Source organism: Aquarana catesbeiana, linkage group LG02 (assembly GCF_042186555.1).
Source record: "Aquarana catesbeiana isolate 2022-GZ linkage group LG02, ASM4218655v1, whole genome shotgun sequence".
Taxonomy (NCBI): Eukaryota; Metazoa; Chordata; class Amphibia; order Anura; family Ranidae; genus Aquarana; species Aquarana catesbeiana.
In genome coordinates, this window is record NC_133325.1 from 753,038,654 (window position 1) to 753,058,880 (window position 20,227).

Genomic DNA, 20,227 nt, shown 5'->3' on the forward strand with positions numbered 1-20,227 from the left:
GATGATGCAGAGGTTGAGGCGGCAGGATTTGGACAGTGATTGGACGTGGTGCTTAAAAGAGAGTTCAGAGTCCAGGACTACACCTAGAACCTTGGCATGTGGGGATGGGCTTATAGTTGTGGCATTGATCTTGACAGAGAGATCAGGGGAAGGGGCATATGGGAGAGGAAAAATTATAAGTTCGGTTTTGGATAGATTGAGTTTGAGGAAGTGGTGTGACATCCAGACTGATATATCTGATAGTAAATATAATGGCCATTTTCCCTCCCCGGTGCCATGTGACACATTAGTGTTACAAGGTCTCAGGTGTGAATGGGGAGTAGGTGTGTTAAATTTGCTGTTATCGCTCTCACTCTCTCATACTGGTCACTGGAAGTTCAACATGGCACCTCATGACAAAGAACTCAATGAAGATCTGAAAAAAAAGAATTGTTGCTCTACATAAAGATGGCCTAGGCTAATAGAAGATTGCCAAGACCCTGAAACTGAGCTGCAGCGTGGTGGCCAAGACCATACAGCGGTTTAATGGGAGAGGTTCCACTCAGAACAGGCCTCGCTCTTATCAACCAAAGTAGTTGAGTGCACGTGCTCAGCATCATATACAAAGGTTGTTTTTGAGGTATAGACGTATAAGTGCTGCCAGCATTGCTGCAGAGGTTGAAGGGGTGGGGGTCAGCCTGTCAGTGTTCAGATCATACACCGCACACTACAAATTGGTCTGCATGGCTGTCGTCCCAGAAGAAGGTCCTAGGTGGCTTAACTCCAATGTAAAAATGCATATAAAAGCAAAGGATAAGGCCTTCAAAAAATACAAGGCTGAGGGATCATCTTCAGCATTCCAACTTTACAAAGAATGCAACAAGAAATTTAAGGGTGCAATCTGGGCGGCTAAGATAGAACATGAAAGTCACATAGCAGAGGAGAGCAAAAAAAATCCCAAGAATTTCGTTAGGTACATAAATAGTAAGAAAGGGAGGTCAGATCATATTGGTCCCATAAAGAATGATGAAGGGAATCTGGTTACTAAGGATGGAGAGATGGCGAAGGTATTGAATTTATTCTTCTCCTCAGTCTTCACGAGGAAATCAGGGGGACTTCAGTTACCAAAACTGCAATGTTTATCCTCATGACATGTCACAGGAAGCACCCTCATGGCTAACAGGGTACAGAATTAGAATTAGACTTGAAAAACGTAACATTAATAAGTCACCGGGACCAGATGGCTTGCACCTGAGGGTCCTTAAAGAACTCAGTCAAGTAATTGACAGACCATTGTTCCTTATTTTTACGAACAGTCTACTGACTGGAATGGTACCAGCTGATTGGAGAAAAGCCAATGTAGCACCAATATTTAAAAAAGGGCCCAAAATACATCCCTGGGAATTACAGACCAGTTAGCCTAACATCAATTGTATGCAAGCTCTTGGAGGGGATGATAAGGGATTATATACAAGATTTTAGTAATGACAACGGTATCGTTAGCAGTAATCAGCATGGATTCATGACGAATCGTTCTTGTCAAACCAATCTATTAACCTTCTATGAGGAGGTGAGCTGCCATCTAGATATAGGAAGGCCCGTAGATGTGGTGTATCTGGATTTTGCAAAAGTATTTGATACAATTCCCCATAAACATTTACTGTATAAAGTAAGGTTCGTTGGCATGGACCATAGGGTGAGTACATGGGTTGAAAACTGGCTACAGGGGCGAGTTCAGAGGGTAGTGATAAATGGAGAGTACTCGGAATGGTCTGGGGTGAAAAATGGGGTCCCCCAGGGTTCTGTACTGGGAACAATCCTATTTTAATTTATTCATAAACGACAAAACGATAAACAGCTCAATCTCTGTATTTACGGACGATACAAAGCTAAGCATTAACTTCTCGGCAGGAATTGGAAACCTTGCAAGAATATCTGCACAAATGAATGGGGTGGGCAACTACATGGCAAATGAGGTTTAAGATAGAAAAATGTAAATAATGCATTTGGTTGGCAAAATAATGAATGCAATCTATACACTGGGGGAGAACCTCTGGGGGAATCTAGGATGGAAAAGGACCTGGGAGTGACAGGCTCAGCAATGGCATGCAATGTCAAGCTGCAAACAGAATATTGGCATACATTAAAAAGGGGATCAACTCAACAGATAAAACAATAATTCTCTCACTCTACAAGACTCTGGTCCGGCCACACCTGGAGAATGCTGTCCAGTTCTGGGCACCAGTCCTCAGGAAAAATGTGCTGGAACTGGAGAGAGTCCAGACAAGGGCAACAACACGAATAAAGGGACTGGAGGACCTTAGTTACGAGGAAAGGTTACGAGCAGTGAACTTATTCTCTCTGGAGAAGAGACGCTAGAGAGGGGATATGATTTAAATGTACAAATAACATACTGGTGACCCCACAATAGGGATAAAACTTTTCTGCAAAAGGGAATTTAATAAGACTTGCGGCCATTCACTAAAATTAGAAGGAACGAGCTTTAACCTTAAACTGCGTAGAGGGTTCTTTACTGTAAGAGCGGTTAGGATGTGGAATTCTCCTCCACAGGCAGTGGTTTCAGCAGGGAGCATCAATAGTTTCAAAGCTATTAGAAAAGCACCTGAACGACCATAACATACAGGGATATACAATGTAATACTGACATAAAATCACACACATAGGTTGGACTTGATGGACTTGTGTCTTTTTTGAACCTCGCCTACTATGTAACTATGTATAAGGAAGCCTCTTCTAAAGATGATGCTTGTTGAAGACAAGCAGACTAAGGACATGGATTATTGGAACCATGTCCTGTGGTCTGATGAGACCAAAATAAACTTATTTGGTTCAGATGGTGTCCAGCGTGTGTGGCGGCAACCAGGTGAGGAGTACAAAGACAAGTGTGTCTTGCCTACAGTCAAGCATGGTGGTGGGAGTGTCATGGTCTGGGACTGCATGAGTGCTACTGGCACTGGGGAGCTACAGTTCATTGGGGGAACCATGAATGCCAACATGTACTGTGACACACTGAAGCAGAGCATGATCCCCTCCCTTCGGAGACTGGGCCAAAGGGCAGTATTCCAACATGATAACGACCCCAAACACACCTCCAAGACGACCACTGCCTTGCTAAAGAAGCTGAGGGTAAAGGTGATGGGCTGGGCAAGCATGTCTCCACACCTAAACCCTATTGAGCATCTGTGGGGCATCCTCAAGTGGAAGGTGGAGGAGCGCAAGGTCTCTAACATCCACCAGCTCCGTGATGTTGTCATGGAGGAGTGGAAGAGGACTCCAGTGGCAACCTGTGAAGCTCTGGTGAACTCCATGCCCAAGAGGGTTAAGGCAGTGTTGGAAAATATTGACAGTTTGGGCCCAATTTGGACATTTTCACTTAGGGGTGTACTCACTTTTGTTGCCAGCGGTTTAGACTTTATTGGCTGTGTGTTGAGTTATTTTGAGGAGACAGCAAATTGACACTGTTATACAAGCTGTACACTCACTACTTTACATTGTAACAAAGTGTCATTTCTTCAGTGTTGTCACATGAAAAGATATAATAAAATATTTACAAAAATGTGAGGGGTGTACTCACTTTTGTGAGATACTGTATATAAAAAGTGCCTTGCAAAAATATTCACCCTCCCTGGCTTTTTACCTATTTTGTTACATTACAGCCTTTAGTTCAATGTTTTTTTAATCTGAATTATATGTGATGGATCAGAACACAAAAGTCTAAGTTGGTGAAGTAAAATTAGAAAAATATATACATAAAACTATTTTTCAGAAATGAAAAACTGATAATTGGCATGTGCGTATGTATTCACCCCCTTTGTTATGAAGCCCAAAAAAAAGCTCCGGTGCAACCAATTACCTTCAGAAGTCACATAATTAGTGAAATGATGTCCACCTGTGTGCAATCTAAGTGTCACATGATCTGTCATTACATATACACACCTTTTTGAAAGGCCCCAGAGGCTGCAACACCTAAGCAAGAGGCACCACTAACCAAACACTGCCATGAAGACCAAGGAACTCTCCAAACAAGTAAGGGACAATGTTGTTGAGAAGTACAAGTCAGGGTTAGTTTTAAAAAAAAATATCCAAATATTTGATGATCCCTAGGAGAACTATCAAATATATCATAACCAAATGGAAAGAACATGGCACAACAGCAAACCTGCCCAGAGACGGCCGCACACCAAAACTCACGGACCGTGCAAGGAGGGCATTAATCAGAGAGGCAGCACAGAGACCTAAGGTAACCCTGGAGGAGCTGCAGAGTTCCACAGCAGAGACTGGAATATCTGTACATAAGATGACAATAAGCCGTACGCTCCATAGAGTTGGGCTTTATGGCAGAGTGGCCAGAAGAAAGCCATTACTTTCAGCAAAAAACAAAATGGCACATTTTGAGTTTGCGAAAAGGCATGTGGGAGACTCCCAAAATGCATGGAAGAAGGAGCTTTGGTCTGATGAGACTAAAATTGAACTTTTTGGCCATCAAAGAAAACGCTATGTCTGGCGCAAACCCAACACATCACATCACCCAAAGAACACCATCCCCACTGTGAAATATGGTGGTGGCAGCATCATGCTGTGGGGATGTTTTTTAGCAGTCGGGGCTGGGAAACTGGTCAGAGTTGAGGGAAAGATGGATGGTACTAAATTCAGGGATATTCTTGAGCAAAACCTGTACAACTCTGTGTGTGATTTGAGGCTAGGACGGAGGTTCACCTTCCAGCCAGACAATGACCCCAAACACACTGCTAAAGCAACACTTGAGTGGTTTAAGGAGAAACATGTAAATGTGTTGGAATGGCCTAGTCAAAGCCCAGACCACAATCCAATCGAAAATCTGTGGTCAAACTTAAAGATTGCTGTTCACAAGCGCAAACCATCCAACTTGAAGGAGCTAGAGCAGTTTTGCAAGGTAGAATGGGCAAAAATCCCAGTGGTAAGTTGTGGCAAGCTCATAGAGACTTATCCAAAGTGATTTGGAGCTGTGATAGCCGCAAAAAGTGGCTCTACAAAGTATTGACTTTAGGGGGGTGAATAGTTATGCACATTGACTTTTTCTGTTATTTTGTCCTATTTGCTCTTTGCTTCACAATAAAAAAAAAACATCTTCAAAGTTGTGGGCATGTTCTGTAAATTAAATGATGCAAATCCTCAAACAATCCATGTTAATTCCAGGTTGTGAGGCAACAAAACACGAAAAATGCCAAGGGGGGTGAATACTTTTGCAAGGCACTGTATATGTATATATATATATATATATATATATACATATATATTTTTATTATAGTATAATTATAGCCTGGTCCTGAAAAAATAACTTTTTTATCCTTTCTTTTTTTTTTGCTGTAACAGCCGAGAATTGGTTCCCACCAGAGATTGCACCAATATCACCATTCCTCGCTGTGACCTGACAAAAGATTTCACAGACATCTTTGGAAATTATGCGGCACAAATCCAGATCTTCACTCATAATGATTCATCAGATTCAGTTTTCTCCCCATCCCTGAACCCCATATCAGACAGTAAGTACAAAAATGCGATCTGCACACTGGCTGGGATATTCTTACCTACTGTTACAACTGGAGGCATCAATGGACTTCAGATCCAGAGTTGATACACTGTGGGAAGTGCATAAACTAAAAAGCACCAGTAACGCAGTAGAAAACCTTTGTGCAGGGATGACATTGTCCACATGGGATTGATTTAAAGTTATATGATCTACAGAGGTTTTTCCATCCCCTAAGTAAGCCATAGCCTCCAATTGATCTATTTTACATGGCAGCATAGAAAAGAATTAAAAGTTTTAAAGGAGGGATTCAAAAGCAAGACTGAAGTGTATAGAAAATAAACACTGGAGATAAATGATGGCGTATAAAAGAGGTGCTAAAAAAAAGTGGGTCAACTAAATACATTGAAATACATTGAATACATTGAAACACCTCTGTAGATCTATATATTAATAATGAAAAATATAATACTATAACAACTTTGAACCAGGGTGTGACCAAGATGTACTGCTTGTACAGAGCAGGGACTGGACTTGGCCGTACTGTTTGACAGAAGTACCTGGGTCACAAGCCTGAATAGGGGCATAACTGGAAATAACAGGCCCCATGAGAAAATTTTGATAGGGCTCCAAACAGTGGCACGGCCATTATAAAGCACTCCTACTATCACCTCCATAATACTGATGGTCCAGGTGGGCTGCCTGGGAGAGACTGTAATTGGATACTTACAATGTGGCCAGGAAATCTATAGGAACCACTTCACAGTCTCCAGGGCAGGAAGGGATGTCTAATTACTTATCTTTTGCCCGATAAGTAATAACCAATATTTTGCCCAAAATTGGTTATTATATACAATTAACTGACAATTTATTATAGCGGGTTGATGGGACTGTGGACATTGTTTGTATTGTACTTAGGGCATGTCTTTTGTGGAGTATTTTTCTATGGCTATAGGTTGGGGTCACCATGTAGTGTGCCAGGGGAAATGATGCCTTTTAGTCTTATTGGTTTTAAAGTGGTTGTAAACCTCCTACAACCACTTTAACCTACAGGTAAGCCTACAGGTAAACCTGTAGGTACCTGTAGGTGCAAGAAATATCTCCCAGACCTAAAAGGTTTAGGAGATATTTGCAGGAATAGAGGCACCGATGTCTACGGCGCATGCGCCGTAGCACATCGGGGGCAGGCGCACTGAGCATGCCGTTTCTAACGGCGATCATGCCGTTAGTGGCGGCACCAGCGTGCTCGCCGCTGGAGCCGCGATACCCGGAAGTCACTCCGGGATAGGTGGCGGCGTCGGAAGTGGCGAACGAGGGCCGATTCGGGGGTCTTGATCTCAGGTAAGTAATTCATAATGAGCTAGTATGCTATCTTTAACATAGTAGTTTCGATTAGCACCACCTACTCCACATCTTCCCGTTTAGAGATCTTTTTTGTTCTTGTGCGTCCACAATATCAAACTGATTTATTTATTTTATGCTATTTAATTTTTTATCAATATAGGACACTATTTCTATATTAAAGGGGTTGTAAAGGTTCGTGTTTTTTCACCTTAATGCATCGTATGCATTAAGATGAAAAAACACCTGGCAATGACGGCCCCCCCCCGTTTACTTACCTGAGCCCGTGCAACTGCTGTGCGCGTCCCCCAGCGTCCTCTTCTCCACGGAGTCTGGCCGTTGATTAGATAGAGTGTGGCTCAGGGTTAAATTTCAGCACCATTAGCGGTAACCCCGAGCCACACTCGGGATTACATCTCAGGATCCTGGTGCAGTATACTTATCTTGTCCCGAGGATCCTGCGATGTCCCCCCCCCCCCCTTACAGATTACAGTACTGTATGAAATCATTTCACATCCCTTTTGTCCCCAATGCTTTGGCCCATGCCCTGCATGCAGTTTTATATTATATATATCGTTCTTTCTGCCTGGAAACTTGAGATTGTCCATAGCAACCAAAAAGTGTCCCTTTACGTCAAAAGTGGCTTTAGACCAGCTAGAAAACAGCGATAATAAATTAGAACACTTGCAGAATTGAGCGATAGTGAATCTATTTTATTATTTATTTTATTATTATTATATTATTTTTTTAAATTATTTATATTTATTTATTATATTATAATTTATGATTTTGTTTTTCAAACTTCATCATACCCGGGATATCTACTAGACTCTTGGTGGACAGATCTAAGTGTGTTATTGCTAAGAATTACAGGCCTGCAATATAAAACCCCCAAATTTCTATGCAAAATAATTGTACCGCTTTGAGGCGCAAAAATCTGAAATAATCATACCGCCAGGGAGGTTAAAAAAAACCCAAAAAACCCCCATACAAGCCCTTTAATTTATTTATACTTCTCATCCATATATTTGGGTTAGTTTCTATTATTCTCAATATTATGCTATTTGTCATTTAAGTTTTTCTCCTTTACACTTTAACATATTTATACTTATATTGTATGGCTATTATAACAATCTTTGGCGGTGTTATTATTTGTTGTAAAATTATATATATTTTTTGTATGAAGTTTACATGCTATGCCATGTTGTCATATGGTAACGCAAAGGTATGGTTATGCAGGCGTATTAGGCTGCTTTCACACTGAGGCGCTTTACAGGCGCTATAGCGCTAAAAATAGCGACTGCATGCCGTCTGTAAAGAGCCTCTCCTCTCACTCCACTGTGAAAGCCCGAGTCCTTTCACACTGGAGCGGTGCGCTGGCAGGACAGCAAAAAAAAGTCCTGCAAGCCGCATCTCTGAGGCGCTGTAGGAGCGGTGTATAATTCTGCAAAGAACAGTTGGCCAAAATTCCTCCACCGCGATGTGAAAGACTCATTGCCAATAATCGCAAGCGCTTGGTTTCAGTTGCTGCCATGGGTGGCACAACTAGTTATTGGGTTTAGGGGGCAATTACTGTTTCACATAGGGCCAGGCAGGTTTGGACAGCCTTTTCCCTTTATAAAGATCATCACTTAAAAACTGCATTTTGCATTTATTCGGGTTATCTTTGTGTAATATAAAAATGTGTTTGATGATCTAAATCATTTAAGTGTGACAAATATGCAAAAAAAAAACGGGAATGGGGGCAAATACTTTTTCACAGCATTGTATATTAACTAATAGTATTTATCTCCTTTTTAGCTTGCCTTGGCCCCCCCATTGTGGATGTTATTTCAGATGATAATGGATTAAAAGTTTCCATCCGCCCTCCGGTCTCTCATCTATGGAGTGAAAAGGAGCAGCACAATGTTACCATGCTGAGTGACGATGTCTATCCATTGCTGTTGTATACAATTCAGTTGGTGAAGGACTCAACACAGGTAAGCTAACTGGCCATTTTTATGTTATAAAACATGAGTTAAAAGGTCTTAGAATCTTACCACCTCCTTCAAAAACAAGAGGGGGGAAATCCAACTTACTTAGATCCCTTCGGATTGAATTCAGGTACCCACCCATATACATAAACTTTCTGTCCCCACAATCCAAAGAGCCAATTTAATCAAGGATAATCAAAAAGCTCCTAACCTTTGTATCAGAACCCAGGTCTGAACTTACGACCTCTGCTGTGTCTGGCGATGTCTCTTCTTGCTGAGCCACCTGAGATGCTGGACAGCTCCCTGTCTGACCCATTGGATAACCCTGCATTGTTTCTGCTGAACCTTGAACTCCTTGCTCCTCCCATGAGCTTCCTATTTAAAGTGGATGTAAACCTGAAATAAAATGTTTTAATAAAGACTTCTACCTGGTACAGTAGAGGATGTCAAGTCATCTGTGCACAGTCTTGATACAAAGAGTTAATCCAGCTCTGAGCAATCCTCTTGTGTTTTTTTCTTCTCCAGCTCTCCCAGGATTGGATGCTCCACACCTCAGCATGATTGCACATACTGAAGTCATGTGGTGCCTTTCCTGAGTTTTGACTCGATTTTACTTAAAACTCAGGAATAGTAGAGTGTAGAGGTGGGCAGGGAGTCTTCTGACATCACAACTCCGCCCACCGAGCTTCCAGAGTTTTGCAGGGCTCCTACTACTGAAGGGGGGTGACATTTGCAAGGTAGGAATACATGCAGGAGGCTTACATGTATATATACATTAATACTGTGCCATTAGTTTATACTGGGTGAGTGGTGGGTTTACATCCACTTTAAACCATTTCCCAAATTATTTTGCTCTCTCCAGCCAATATCTCACTCTTGTCACTCCTACTGCCATCTGTATCTTCGCTACCACTTGGTACTCACCTTTGGCTTGTTCCTCAACTACGCTTCTGCTTAATCTGCAACCACTTGTTACTGACCTCTGGTCAGTTTACTGACCATGGTTCTGCTTGATCCCTACCTGCTATATCTGCTACTAGACCCCGGCTTGCTCACCTTTTGGTGGGATGATCCTGAAGACCATGACCTGGTACTGACAGGCAGCAAAACCCATCTCCACCATCAGGAGCTCTGGTGAACACCAGTTAGTACTTAGACTCCGCACCTCAGGTGAGCCTGTATCATCTGCTAGGATGACCTACTGCTGCACTTATCCAGCTGGTTAGTGGAAGCTATAGCTACTGGACTTCGAGCCTGACCCTTGACTGACACTTTGGGAAGCCAGCCTCACTCCTACCAATTTAATGCTTAACCCCACACTTTAGCCCAACTGCGAAAAACAGTGATGCTTATAACCTTTAACAATAGAAGTACCTTTAATTGAGTGCCAGTCCCTACCTATACCACTCCTAAATCCAGGAATTGCATTGAACTTTGGGATTTTACAATGGCTGCTGAGGCAAATCACAAGACGAAAGCAGCTGTCCTTATTTTTTCTGGAGAATGTTACAATATGTGTAAAGCATCCTGCCTTTTTGGCTTTAATTTTTCCAGTTATAACCACTTGACATGGATAATAATAACAGGGTGGAGCCACTATTAAGGGAACATTTATCACAAGTGGTAGGGCAGCATGAATTCTAAGTTTGGACTTGACTATGAAGTGTAGCTATGCTGATTTGTAGCACCATCAGCATCATGGTAGCTTTCATTGTAGGCCAGCAAACAGCTGTGACCCTGTACCCTGGGTCACCAGCTTTATGCCTCAGTAGTCCACAGGATGTGTTCCTCTTTGACTGGTAGTTCAAGAAGTTAATATCAAGTATGCATATCTGTCCAAATCACTTTTTAAAAGAACACTCAAAATCTCACTCAAAATCTCCTAAAACTAGCAGTCAGATGCAGCAGTGCCTTTGATCTCATACTGCAGAAGTAGCAAAGTCCCGGGTCCCTTGAGGCCTAATGGTGACCTCCAGAGTTAGCTTCTGTGTAGAGTGGGTTACAAGGCATGATGGGTGTACTGCAAGATGAAATGGTGGGCGCCAGACACTTTTTTAATGCAAAGACATTTATTGTCTCTTGAACAGAACTGTGGGAGAGAGGGTTAGGGCCAGGACACCCTTAAGTAGATGCAATGATAGTTGGCAGACTCCGAGACTTCTATAGGTAGACAGCTACTGTATACAGGTGAAGGCCTCCAGACAGATACCACTTCTGTATAGGTAGGACCACTGTCCCCTATGGCAACAATCTTGTAGCAGTTACTAATGGTAGTTATATTCAACTAAAGGCAACACAAACAGTTCTCTGCTTACTCCACAGTCACTTACTGTGGGTCTTCACTCAACGAACTCCCAGTCTTTCACTAGACTTCGGATCCAATAGCCACTGGATCCCCTGAGCTCTTCCACTTTTAGCACTCAGTATCTTCCTCAAGCGTCACCCCCGCCTCCCTGCTGGGTCTTTGGCTTGGCACTCACAGAAACTCTTCAAGCATCACCTCGCTGACCCGCTAGGTCCCTGGCTTGGCACCCACTGATGCTCCTCAAGCGTCACCTCTGCTGTCCTGCTGGGTCCCTGGCTTGGCACTCTCTGAGGTTTTCCCACTTTTTCACCGTCCCCGGCTAATGATAAGACTGCTCTGATACTAGCTTCACCTTACTCACAGTGGATGGTCCCTTAGTGCTGAGAGCTTCCCCTTCTACCTCTGACCACAGCTGGTTCCCCATCCGGCTGAACTGCTACTTCTGGTTGGACTACAAGCCAGCAGTCCCAACCCTATGCTGCTCCCCCGGAAAGGCCCTCAGACAGCCTAGCAGACAAATGTCCCTGGGATAGGCCTCCGGTTTCTGGCCTAGCAGCCCAGGGCAGCACAACACATGTCCACCCAGACAGCCGTCCATGTGGCACAGAACCCCGATCACCTGACTCCATCCAAACAGGCTCTCCCAGCAGTCCAAGGGACCAAAGAAAATCCCTTCCCATTGGCTGAGACACCCCATCCATTCATGTCCGAGCAAAGCCCCTGTCTTATCTAAGGTCACTAGCATAGTGCCACCCAGTGACAAAAAGAGAGGGAGTGCAACAAGTCCAGACCTAGAGAGGAATCAATTGATCTCCTAACAATTGGCCAAGTCAACTATCGCCTGGCAACTAAATTTGATAGCAACCCTGCCTAAACATCAGGTTGCTACATCGATATATACAGCTATGAGGCTGTAGGCACTTATCAGGAAGTGCACTGCTATTTTCCAGGAGGAATTCAAGACACAAGATGGGCGCTCAAGCTGTAGCCCTCCAGCTCTTGTGGAACTACCAGTCCCATGAGGCATTGCAAGGCTGACAGTAACAAGCATGATATCCAAAGGCAGAGGCATGATGGGACTTGTAGTTGCATAGCAGCTGGAGGGCCACAGGTTGAGCACCCAAAATTCTCCCTATAGGAAATCTTCACTATATGAGTTCAAGTGGATCTAGAGGAAAAACTTTTTTTTTTTCATTTTGGATAGAGTAAGGGAGTGGTAAATCTCCCCAATCTCCCATTGGGGAGATTTACCTTCACTTCCCGTCCCATAGCCAAACCATAAAATGAGATAAAATCCCTGCAAATTAAGGGAATCTTTTAAACAAGTATGACCCCTGATTAACCCAGCACATATTGCTGATGTCAGTATGAGAAAGGCAAAAGAATTTGTTTGCTAATTTTCTTGATTTACGTGAAAGCTAAGATAATTTAAAAGTTATTTTTAAAGTAATCTAATTTTGTTATTTGAACAGGTTTCAATACAGGAAACCGAGGCTGGTAAAGAAATTTATACTAAACTGATACCAGACAGTGTGGGATGCAGCAATTACTGTGTGTCTGTAAATGCTTCTAGCAATCTTAATAACCCTTCAGTAGCATCTCCAATGAAATGTATCCTCACTAAACCTCCACGTGTAAGATGTAAGTAAAAAATATATATATTTTTTCAGTTTTCACACCCAAAATAAAAGGAAAGTCACTTTTTCCTGTTTGCTGACGGTGGGTGATGTTGATGATGATGATGATGGATGATGTACGGAAAGGGTTCTTCACAGTAACAGCTGTAAAAATGTGGAAAAGGCTCCCCCAAAGACTAGTTCTGGCAAGCTCAGTAGATTATTTTTAAAAAGTCTGTATGCATTCCTAAATGCCAAAATATAACTGGATACTAACATTTTTAGATAATAAGGGGTAGCTGACCCAGGGAATACCCAGTTGCCTCCTAAGGGATCAGGAAGGATATTTTCCCCCCCTCTGGAGCAAATTGGATTATGCTTTATTGTTTTTTTTCCCTTTCCTCTGGATCAACTAAGGATCTATGAGGTTTTCTATTTTTTTATTCTATATTTCTATTGGTTGAACTGGATGGACTTGTGTCTTCTTTTCAGCCTCACTAACTAAAGCCCCTTACACACGGGCTGAATATTGGGCGGTATCGGCTGGTTCAATAGAAACCGGCCAATGTTCTTTCCGCATGAAGGGCAGTCGGTCAGACAGAAGCCGGCTGACCGACCGGCCTCTGTTAAATAGAGGTCTGCAGATTGGCCATTGGCTGAGAGCGTTGATCAATGTATTCTGGCAGGGGGGACGCCGCCCCCCCCCGTCAGAACACAATAGCTCAGTGGAGAGATCGTTTAAACGTTTACTAACATGGGATTGTTAACACAGGATCTCCTCCAAAGCTCTCCAGTTTTTTTTTTCGCTCAAGCCTGCTGGGTTGAACGAAAAAAAAAAAACTGATAGTCCTTTTGTCGGTATATGACCCTTTCCGATTTTGTAAACTATACATTACCCAAATATCTATATTGTTGTTTTTCTACTCTTTGTGAAAAACTTTATAAAACTTTGATACAGAAAAAAAACTTATAGTGTGTACAACAGCTTGGCCAACATCCCAGACCCAGCCTATGACTACACAATGAGGTACAAAAACAGTACAATGGCCAGATCATGCCTGTTATCTTTCCTCTTGTTAAGTGTGTTTGCAAAGTTAGATTGCTAAAAATACCAAACAATAGGGCCTGTTTGGCTGACCATCCCTCTCACAGTCTATGCTCTGTTGTTAACCACTTGAGTCATTACCAGGCCATTTTTCAGTTTTCAATGATGTGATAACTTGACTCTCTTAGATTTTTTGTAAAATAAAAAATGTCAGGACAGTACGATAAGCCAGGCTGTCCACAAGGTTTAGGAGTGTGTCTATGGGAAGGTTTGACCATTCTTCCAGAAGCGTCTTTGTGAGGTCAGGCACTGATGTTGGACGAGAAGGCCTGGCTCGCAGTCTCCGCTCTAATTCATCCCAAAGGTGTTCTCTCGGGTTGAGGTGCAGGCCAGTCATGTTCCTCCACCCCAAACTCGCTCATCCATGTCTTTATGGACTTTGCTTTGTGTACTGGTGCGCAGTCATGTTGAAACAGGAAGGGGCCATCCCCAAACTCCCAACAAATTAGGAGCATGAAATTGTCCAAAATATCTTGGTATGCTGCCACCTTAGGAGTTCCCTTCACTGGAACTAAGGGGCCAAGCCCAACCCCAGGAAAACAACCCCACACCGTAATCCCCCCTCCACCAAATGATTTGGACCAGTGCATAAAGCAAAGTCCATAAAGATATGGTTGAGACTGAGAGCCAGGCCTTCTTGTCCAACATCAGTACCTGACCTCACAAATGTGCTTCTGGAAGAATGGTCAAACATTCCCATAGACACACTCCTAAACCTTGTGGACAGCCTTCCCAGAAGAGTTAAAGCTGTTATAGCTGTAAAGGGTGGGCCAACTCAATATTGAACCCTACAGACTAATGCCTCGTACACACGTTCGGACTTTCCCACAACAAATGTTGGATGTGAGCTTGTTGTCGGAAAGTCCGACCGTGTGTATGCTCCATAGAACATTTGCTGTCGGACTTTCCGCCAACAAATGTTTGAGAGCAGGTTCTCAAATTTTCCGACAACAAAACTTGTTGTCAGAAATTTTGATCGTGTGTACACAAGTCCGACGCACAATAGTCCACGCATGCTCAGAATCAAGCAGAAGAGCCGCACTGGCTATTGACATTCAGAATTTCCGACAACATTTGTGTGACAGTGTGTATGCAAAACAAGTTTGAGCCAACATCCTTCAGAAAAAAATCCACGGTTTTGTTGTCGGGAAAATCCGATCGTGTGTACAGGGCATAAGGGTTGGGTGTCATTAAAGTTCATGTGCGTGTAAAGGCAGGCGTCCCAATACTTTAGGTAATATAGTGTATCATAAAACTCCTTGTTGACTTCCAACATCATTATGAACCTCACGAGTGTACCATACCAGCAGCACACCGGTTATACCATACTTCTCATTGCAGGTGATGGAAGAGTCTATTGGATTGTAGTGATATTTGTGGTCGTCATTCTGGTGGTTGGGTTGGTGCTGTTTACAAACATTCTTCACCAGGCGGGAGGTGTCTGCAGGAAACACATCCTCACTCCAGACGTTTTGGTAAGAGAACCAATCAGATTTCACTTTTCATTTCCTGTATGTTTTACCCCTGATCTGGGCAGAGAAGACTGAGGCTCCACTCAAACACTAGTGCGACTTCTTTGTGTCCAAAGTCGCATGACAAGTCGCAGCCCATTGTTTTTAATGGCACCCGTTCCAATCTATGCGACTTAAAGTCACAGTGACTTTGAAAAAGTTCCTGCACTGTTTTGATGCAATCTTCTTGCAGCTTAAATGCCAGAGAGTGTAGAGTCGCATGAAAGTTGCAACAAAGTCGCACTCGGAATCGTGCGACTTTGTTGTAGCACTAGTGTGAACGGAACCTGATGGAGTGTGTGGGAGGATGGACGTAGGATGGAGAGATAAACAAATAGATGGCGGAGGGATGGGTGGATGAATGTATAGGAATATCAATGGATGTATAAAGAATGGATATTTGGATGTTTGGATGGATATGAAGTGAATAGATATATGTATCAATCAATGTATGTATGCTTGGTGGATGGATACATGGCCTGACAACATTGGATGATGCATGTGGAGTGAACAGATGGATGTATCGATCAACGTTTGCTTAGTGGATAGATAGGATGGATACATAGACTGACATTGGATTGATATATATAGATAGATATATATCTATCTATATATATCTATCTATATATATATATATATATATATATATATTGAGAGAGAGAGAGAAAAAGAGAGAGAAAGAAAGAGAGAGAAAGAACGAGAGAGAGAGAGAGAGAAAGAAAGAGAGAGAAAGAGAGAGAGAGAGAGAAAGAGAGAGAGAGGGGGAGAGAGAGAGAGAGAGAGGGGGAGAGAGAGAGAGAGAAAGGGAGAGAGAAAGGGAGAGAGAGAGAGAGAGAGAGAGAGAGAGAGAGAGAGAGAGAGAGAGAGAGAGAGAGAGAGAGAGAGAGAATGAATGGATATGGAGTAAATGGATTGTTGTATCAATCAAGGTATACTTAGTGGATGGATATGGAGTGAATGGATGGATAAGTAGTAGACATGTGCACTGACAAAAAATTTGTTCATTTTCGTTTCATTCGTTTTTTTTTGCTTTTTTCGGAAATTCGTAATTCGAAAATTCGGATTTTCAAACTTCCGAGTTTTCAAATTTTCGAATTTTCGTAATTCGAAAATTCAGAAATTCAGAAATTCGAAAATCTGAAAAAAAGAAAAAAAATCAGTAGAATTTGAAATAATAACTAACTAATAATAACGAACAATTAAATTATAGGTATTGGAATTTCCTTTCAAATTTGGCTGTTTGTGAACGTAACGAATACAGATTTTACTGAAGTTACGAACTATCCAAAATAACGAATGCCGCATCTAAACAAATGGAATAGAACAAATTAATAATAAATAATATTAATAAAAAAGTTTTATTATTATTATTGTTTTTTATTATTATTAGATTGTTACGTTCCATTTGTTTAGATTAGTTTTTTCACATGATTCGTAACTTCAGATAAATTCGTACTCGTTACGTTCACAAACAGCCAAATTTGAAAGGAAATTCCAATACCTGTAATTTAATACTTATTGTTAGTTAGTTATTATTTCAGATTTTGGGGTTTTCGAATTTTCAGATTTTCATTCTTATTTCTGGATTTTCAATTTTCCAAATTTTTGAATTTTCGAATTTCCTAATTTCAAATTTTTGAATTTCCAAAATTTCGAATTTGCGAAAATTAGGAAATTCGAAATTTGGAAAATAACAAATTTGTCAAAATTCGTTAAAAAACGAATTTGGAACTAAATGAATTGCACATGTCTAATGCCCCATACACACGGTCGGATTTTCCAACGGAAAATGTGTGATAGGACCTTGTTGTCGGAAATTCCGACCGTGTGTAGGCTCCATCACACATTTTCCATCGGATTTTCCGACACACAAAGTTTGAGAGCAGGCTATAAAATTTTCCGACAACAAAATCCGTTGTCGGAATTTCCGATCGTGTGTACACAAATCCGACGCACAAAGTGCCACGCATGCTCAGAATAAATAAAGAGATGAAAGCTATTGGCTACTGCCCTGCTTATAGTCCCGACGTACGTGTTTTACGTCACCGCGTTCAGAATGATCGGATTTTCCGACAACTTTGTGTGACCGTGTGTATGCAAGACAAGTTTGAGCCAACATCCATCGGAAAAAATCCATGGATTTTGTGTACGGGGCATAATAAGGAGTGAATGGATGGATGAATGGATGGATATGGAATGAATGTATAAGGAGTGAATGGATGGATGTATCAATCAATGTATGCTTAGTGAAAGAATACATGGACTGACATTGGATGGTGGATAAATTGATGGTTTGACAGTAGATGAATAGGGAGTGAATGGATAGATGAATGGAGAATGAATAGATAAAAAGTGGTTCTGGACAGCCGCACTCCAAATATGCCTTTTATTCAAAAACTACAAAAAATACATGCGACAGCAGACCAAAAGAGCTAACGCGTTTCACAGTATATATAGTGCTTAATCTAAGCTATGATTAAGCACTACATAGTGTGAAACGCGTTAGCTCTTTTGTTCTGCTGTGGCATGTATTTTTTGTAGTTTTTGAATAAAAGGCATATTCGGAGTGCAGCTGTCCAGTACCACTTTTTATCTATTTGCTATATGCATTGCTTGCACCTGTGGCTTCTTAACTGGTGAAGAGATTTACTTTTGGTCGATCCTCCTGGAGCGGTGATACCTCCCTTCCCCTTATGAATGGAGAATGGATGGTGACTATATAGAGAAATAGATAGACAAAAATTAGGGCTATATGAATAGATAGGAAGTGGCTGAATGGATCGATGAACAGATATATAAACAGTTTAAAAAGCCAGAATGCTTCCCATGGAATGTGAGGGTTAGGGTGAAGCAGGAGATCACTTAAAGCGTATCTCCAGGTAGACAGAGATGATATAAATATACGAGCAATTTTACCTACCCAAGCAGTGGCGGCCTGTCCATAAGGGGCGCCGCCCCACTAATCCATGCGCCCGGTCCCTAATCTACATGGCGCCGGACGCATGGATTCCAAAGGTTTTTTTTTTTGTTTGAAGCACATGACTAGAGCCTGAGGCTCTAATTGGCTTCAAAAAAGGGTGGCCTCGGGGCACAGAGCACTGTGAGCTGAGCCCACCCAGTTGTGTGACAATAGTATTATAATAATAATATTTGCTATTGTCTTCCTGAGTCTCCCCCCGGCCAATCAGGAAGTGGGTCCTGAGACCCAATTGGCCAGGGAGTCTTAGAACTCCCGGCCAATCGGGTCTCAGGACCCACTTTCTGTTCAGCTGGGAGGAGAAGCAACGGCCCTACCCCGGATCCTTGTCACCTGCCTCCTAAAGGTAAGGAGGCCTCTGATCGCCGCCTTCCTGTCCGTCTCCCACGCGGGAGGGGGGGTGAATAGCCGCGTTCCTGTCTATCTCCGGCCGCCGTTGGTTTGCCGCCCCCCCCAAAAAAATATTGAGCAACAGCTGCCACTGTACCCATGGATTTGTATTTCCATCTCTCCAATCCCAATATTTACACATATCTACCGCACAGCACAGCCCTGTCTGATTTGTCTCTACTGCGGTAAATATCATTTGCAGCTCCTGTTCCTTCCCCAGTCTCTGAATGGACAGGAAAAGGAGAAGCACCAAACTGATGAGCTATCCTCTCTGTCACTCTGCTGTATCTTCCTATCAGAATGTTTCTAGTTAGTATATAAAAAAGCAGCGCAACTCACCTTATCCTTGTGCTGTATTTCCCTCTTCCAGTGTAATCTCTGCTGCACAGTGGATTGCAAGTGGGTGATATCAAACCAAATTCAGTTTGCATTTAAAAAAAATTATGTATTAATGAATCAGGAGCTGCATTATTTGTCTTTTATATCTGCCCAGATTTGAGCTTTAATGTGCACACTATGGATGTACAGTATACTGGATATACACTGTATACTCAGTTACATATTTTAACTTCGTACGAATATTGGATAGGTTGTGTAATCTGTAGTATTTTACTGACCTTTTTCATTTTGTTATACCTAAAGGAATCCTTTCCACGGGTTAAAAGGTTTCTGGATGACAGGAATGAGTTAAGTCCCCTTGTCTATATCCCTTTGGTGGTATTAAGGGCAGGAAACAAACAAGAACAAATGGCAGAGCAAGGGACGGACACAAATATTTCTATACTCACCAAAAACGGGATTACAGTTTGATAAAACATTTTCTCATTTAGGCTTTTAATCCTCGGAATAAGAACTGCTGGAAGGGCAGGCATTGAGTTTGCACTGGGGCCTGGAGCATGGAAAGGGCCCATTTCCTTCAAATTAAAGAGGAACTCCAGCCTAATGGAAAGCATTGTCTTAATTCATAACAAATAGTTGCTAAAATATCTTAATATTGCTAGTGATGCTTTTTTTCTTTTGTAAGGGAACCTCAGAACTTGAAGACAGACATTTTCTATTGTATCATCGGAGAGGAGTTTGTTTTCCTGTTTCAGATCCGTTTTACGTGACATACTGTGAAAGAATGACCATGAAGAAGGCTTGAAGAGAATCTACAATGGTTTCAATGAAGTCAATTTATTTTTACATTTATATGTTTTTGAACTGATGTTTTGTAATATTTATATATAAACGTTGTTTCCCCCAAAAAAAAAAAAAAATAATAAATGGTGTACTCATAACACTGGAGTGATAGAGCATTATGGGTTTCCTAAAAAAAGGTATAGCAGAAGCTGTTTCCTTTCAGTCTGTCTGTCTCTAATTGAAAATCATTACAGAGCTGTGCAGGGCATTTAAGTAGGCTGTGTGTGTGTCATTTCTCCAACTCCTTCAACTCTGTGTGCATGTAATTTGGCAGCTTGTTTTCGCAATGCATTTAAAATAGATTAGTAGATAGCAGTGGCA

At 41.9% G+C, this 20,227-nt stretch overlaps 1 protein-coding gene across 6 annotated transcripts in view; it reads left to right on the forward strand.

Annotated features, from left to right (window-relative positions):
- LOC141129241 (interferon alpha/beta receptor 2-like) overlaps window positions 1–20,004 on the forward strand; it is a 44,925-nt gene extending 24,921 nt beyond the window's left edge. For 4 of the 6 annotated variants that reach the window (XM_073617146.1, XM_073617149.1, XM_073617145.1 and 1 more), the window contains 6 exons: window positions 5,353–5,522; window positions 8,648–8,826; window positions 12,598–12,766; window positions 15,188–15,321; window positions 19,367–19,461; window positions 19,599–20,004. In XM_073617146.1, coding sequence (XP_073473247.1) covers window positions 5,353–5,522; window positions 8,648–8,826; window positions 12,598–12,766; window positions 15,188–15,321; window positions 19,367–19,461; window positions 19,599–19,692 — 841 coding nt within the window. In that variant the 3' untranslated portion in view covers window positions 19,693–20,004. Of the gene's footprint in view, window positions 1–5,352; window positions 5,523–8,647; window positions 8,827–12,597; window positions 12,767–15,187; window positions 15,322–19,366 lie in introns of all 6 variants that reach the window. The other 2 variants (XM_073617147.1, XM_073617150.1) reach the window with 2 other exon arrangements.
- Window positions 20,005–20,227: the final 223 nt, after the last annotated feature.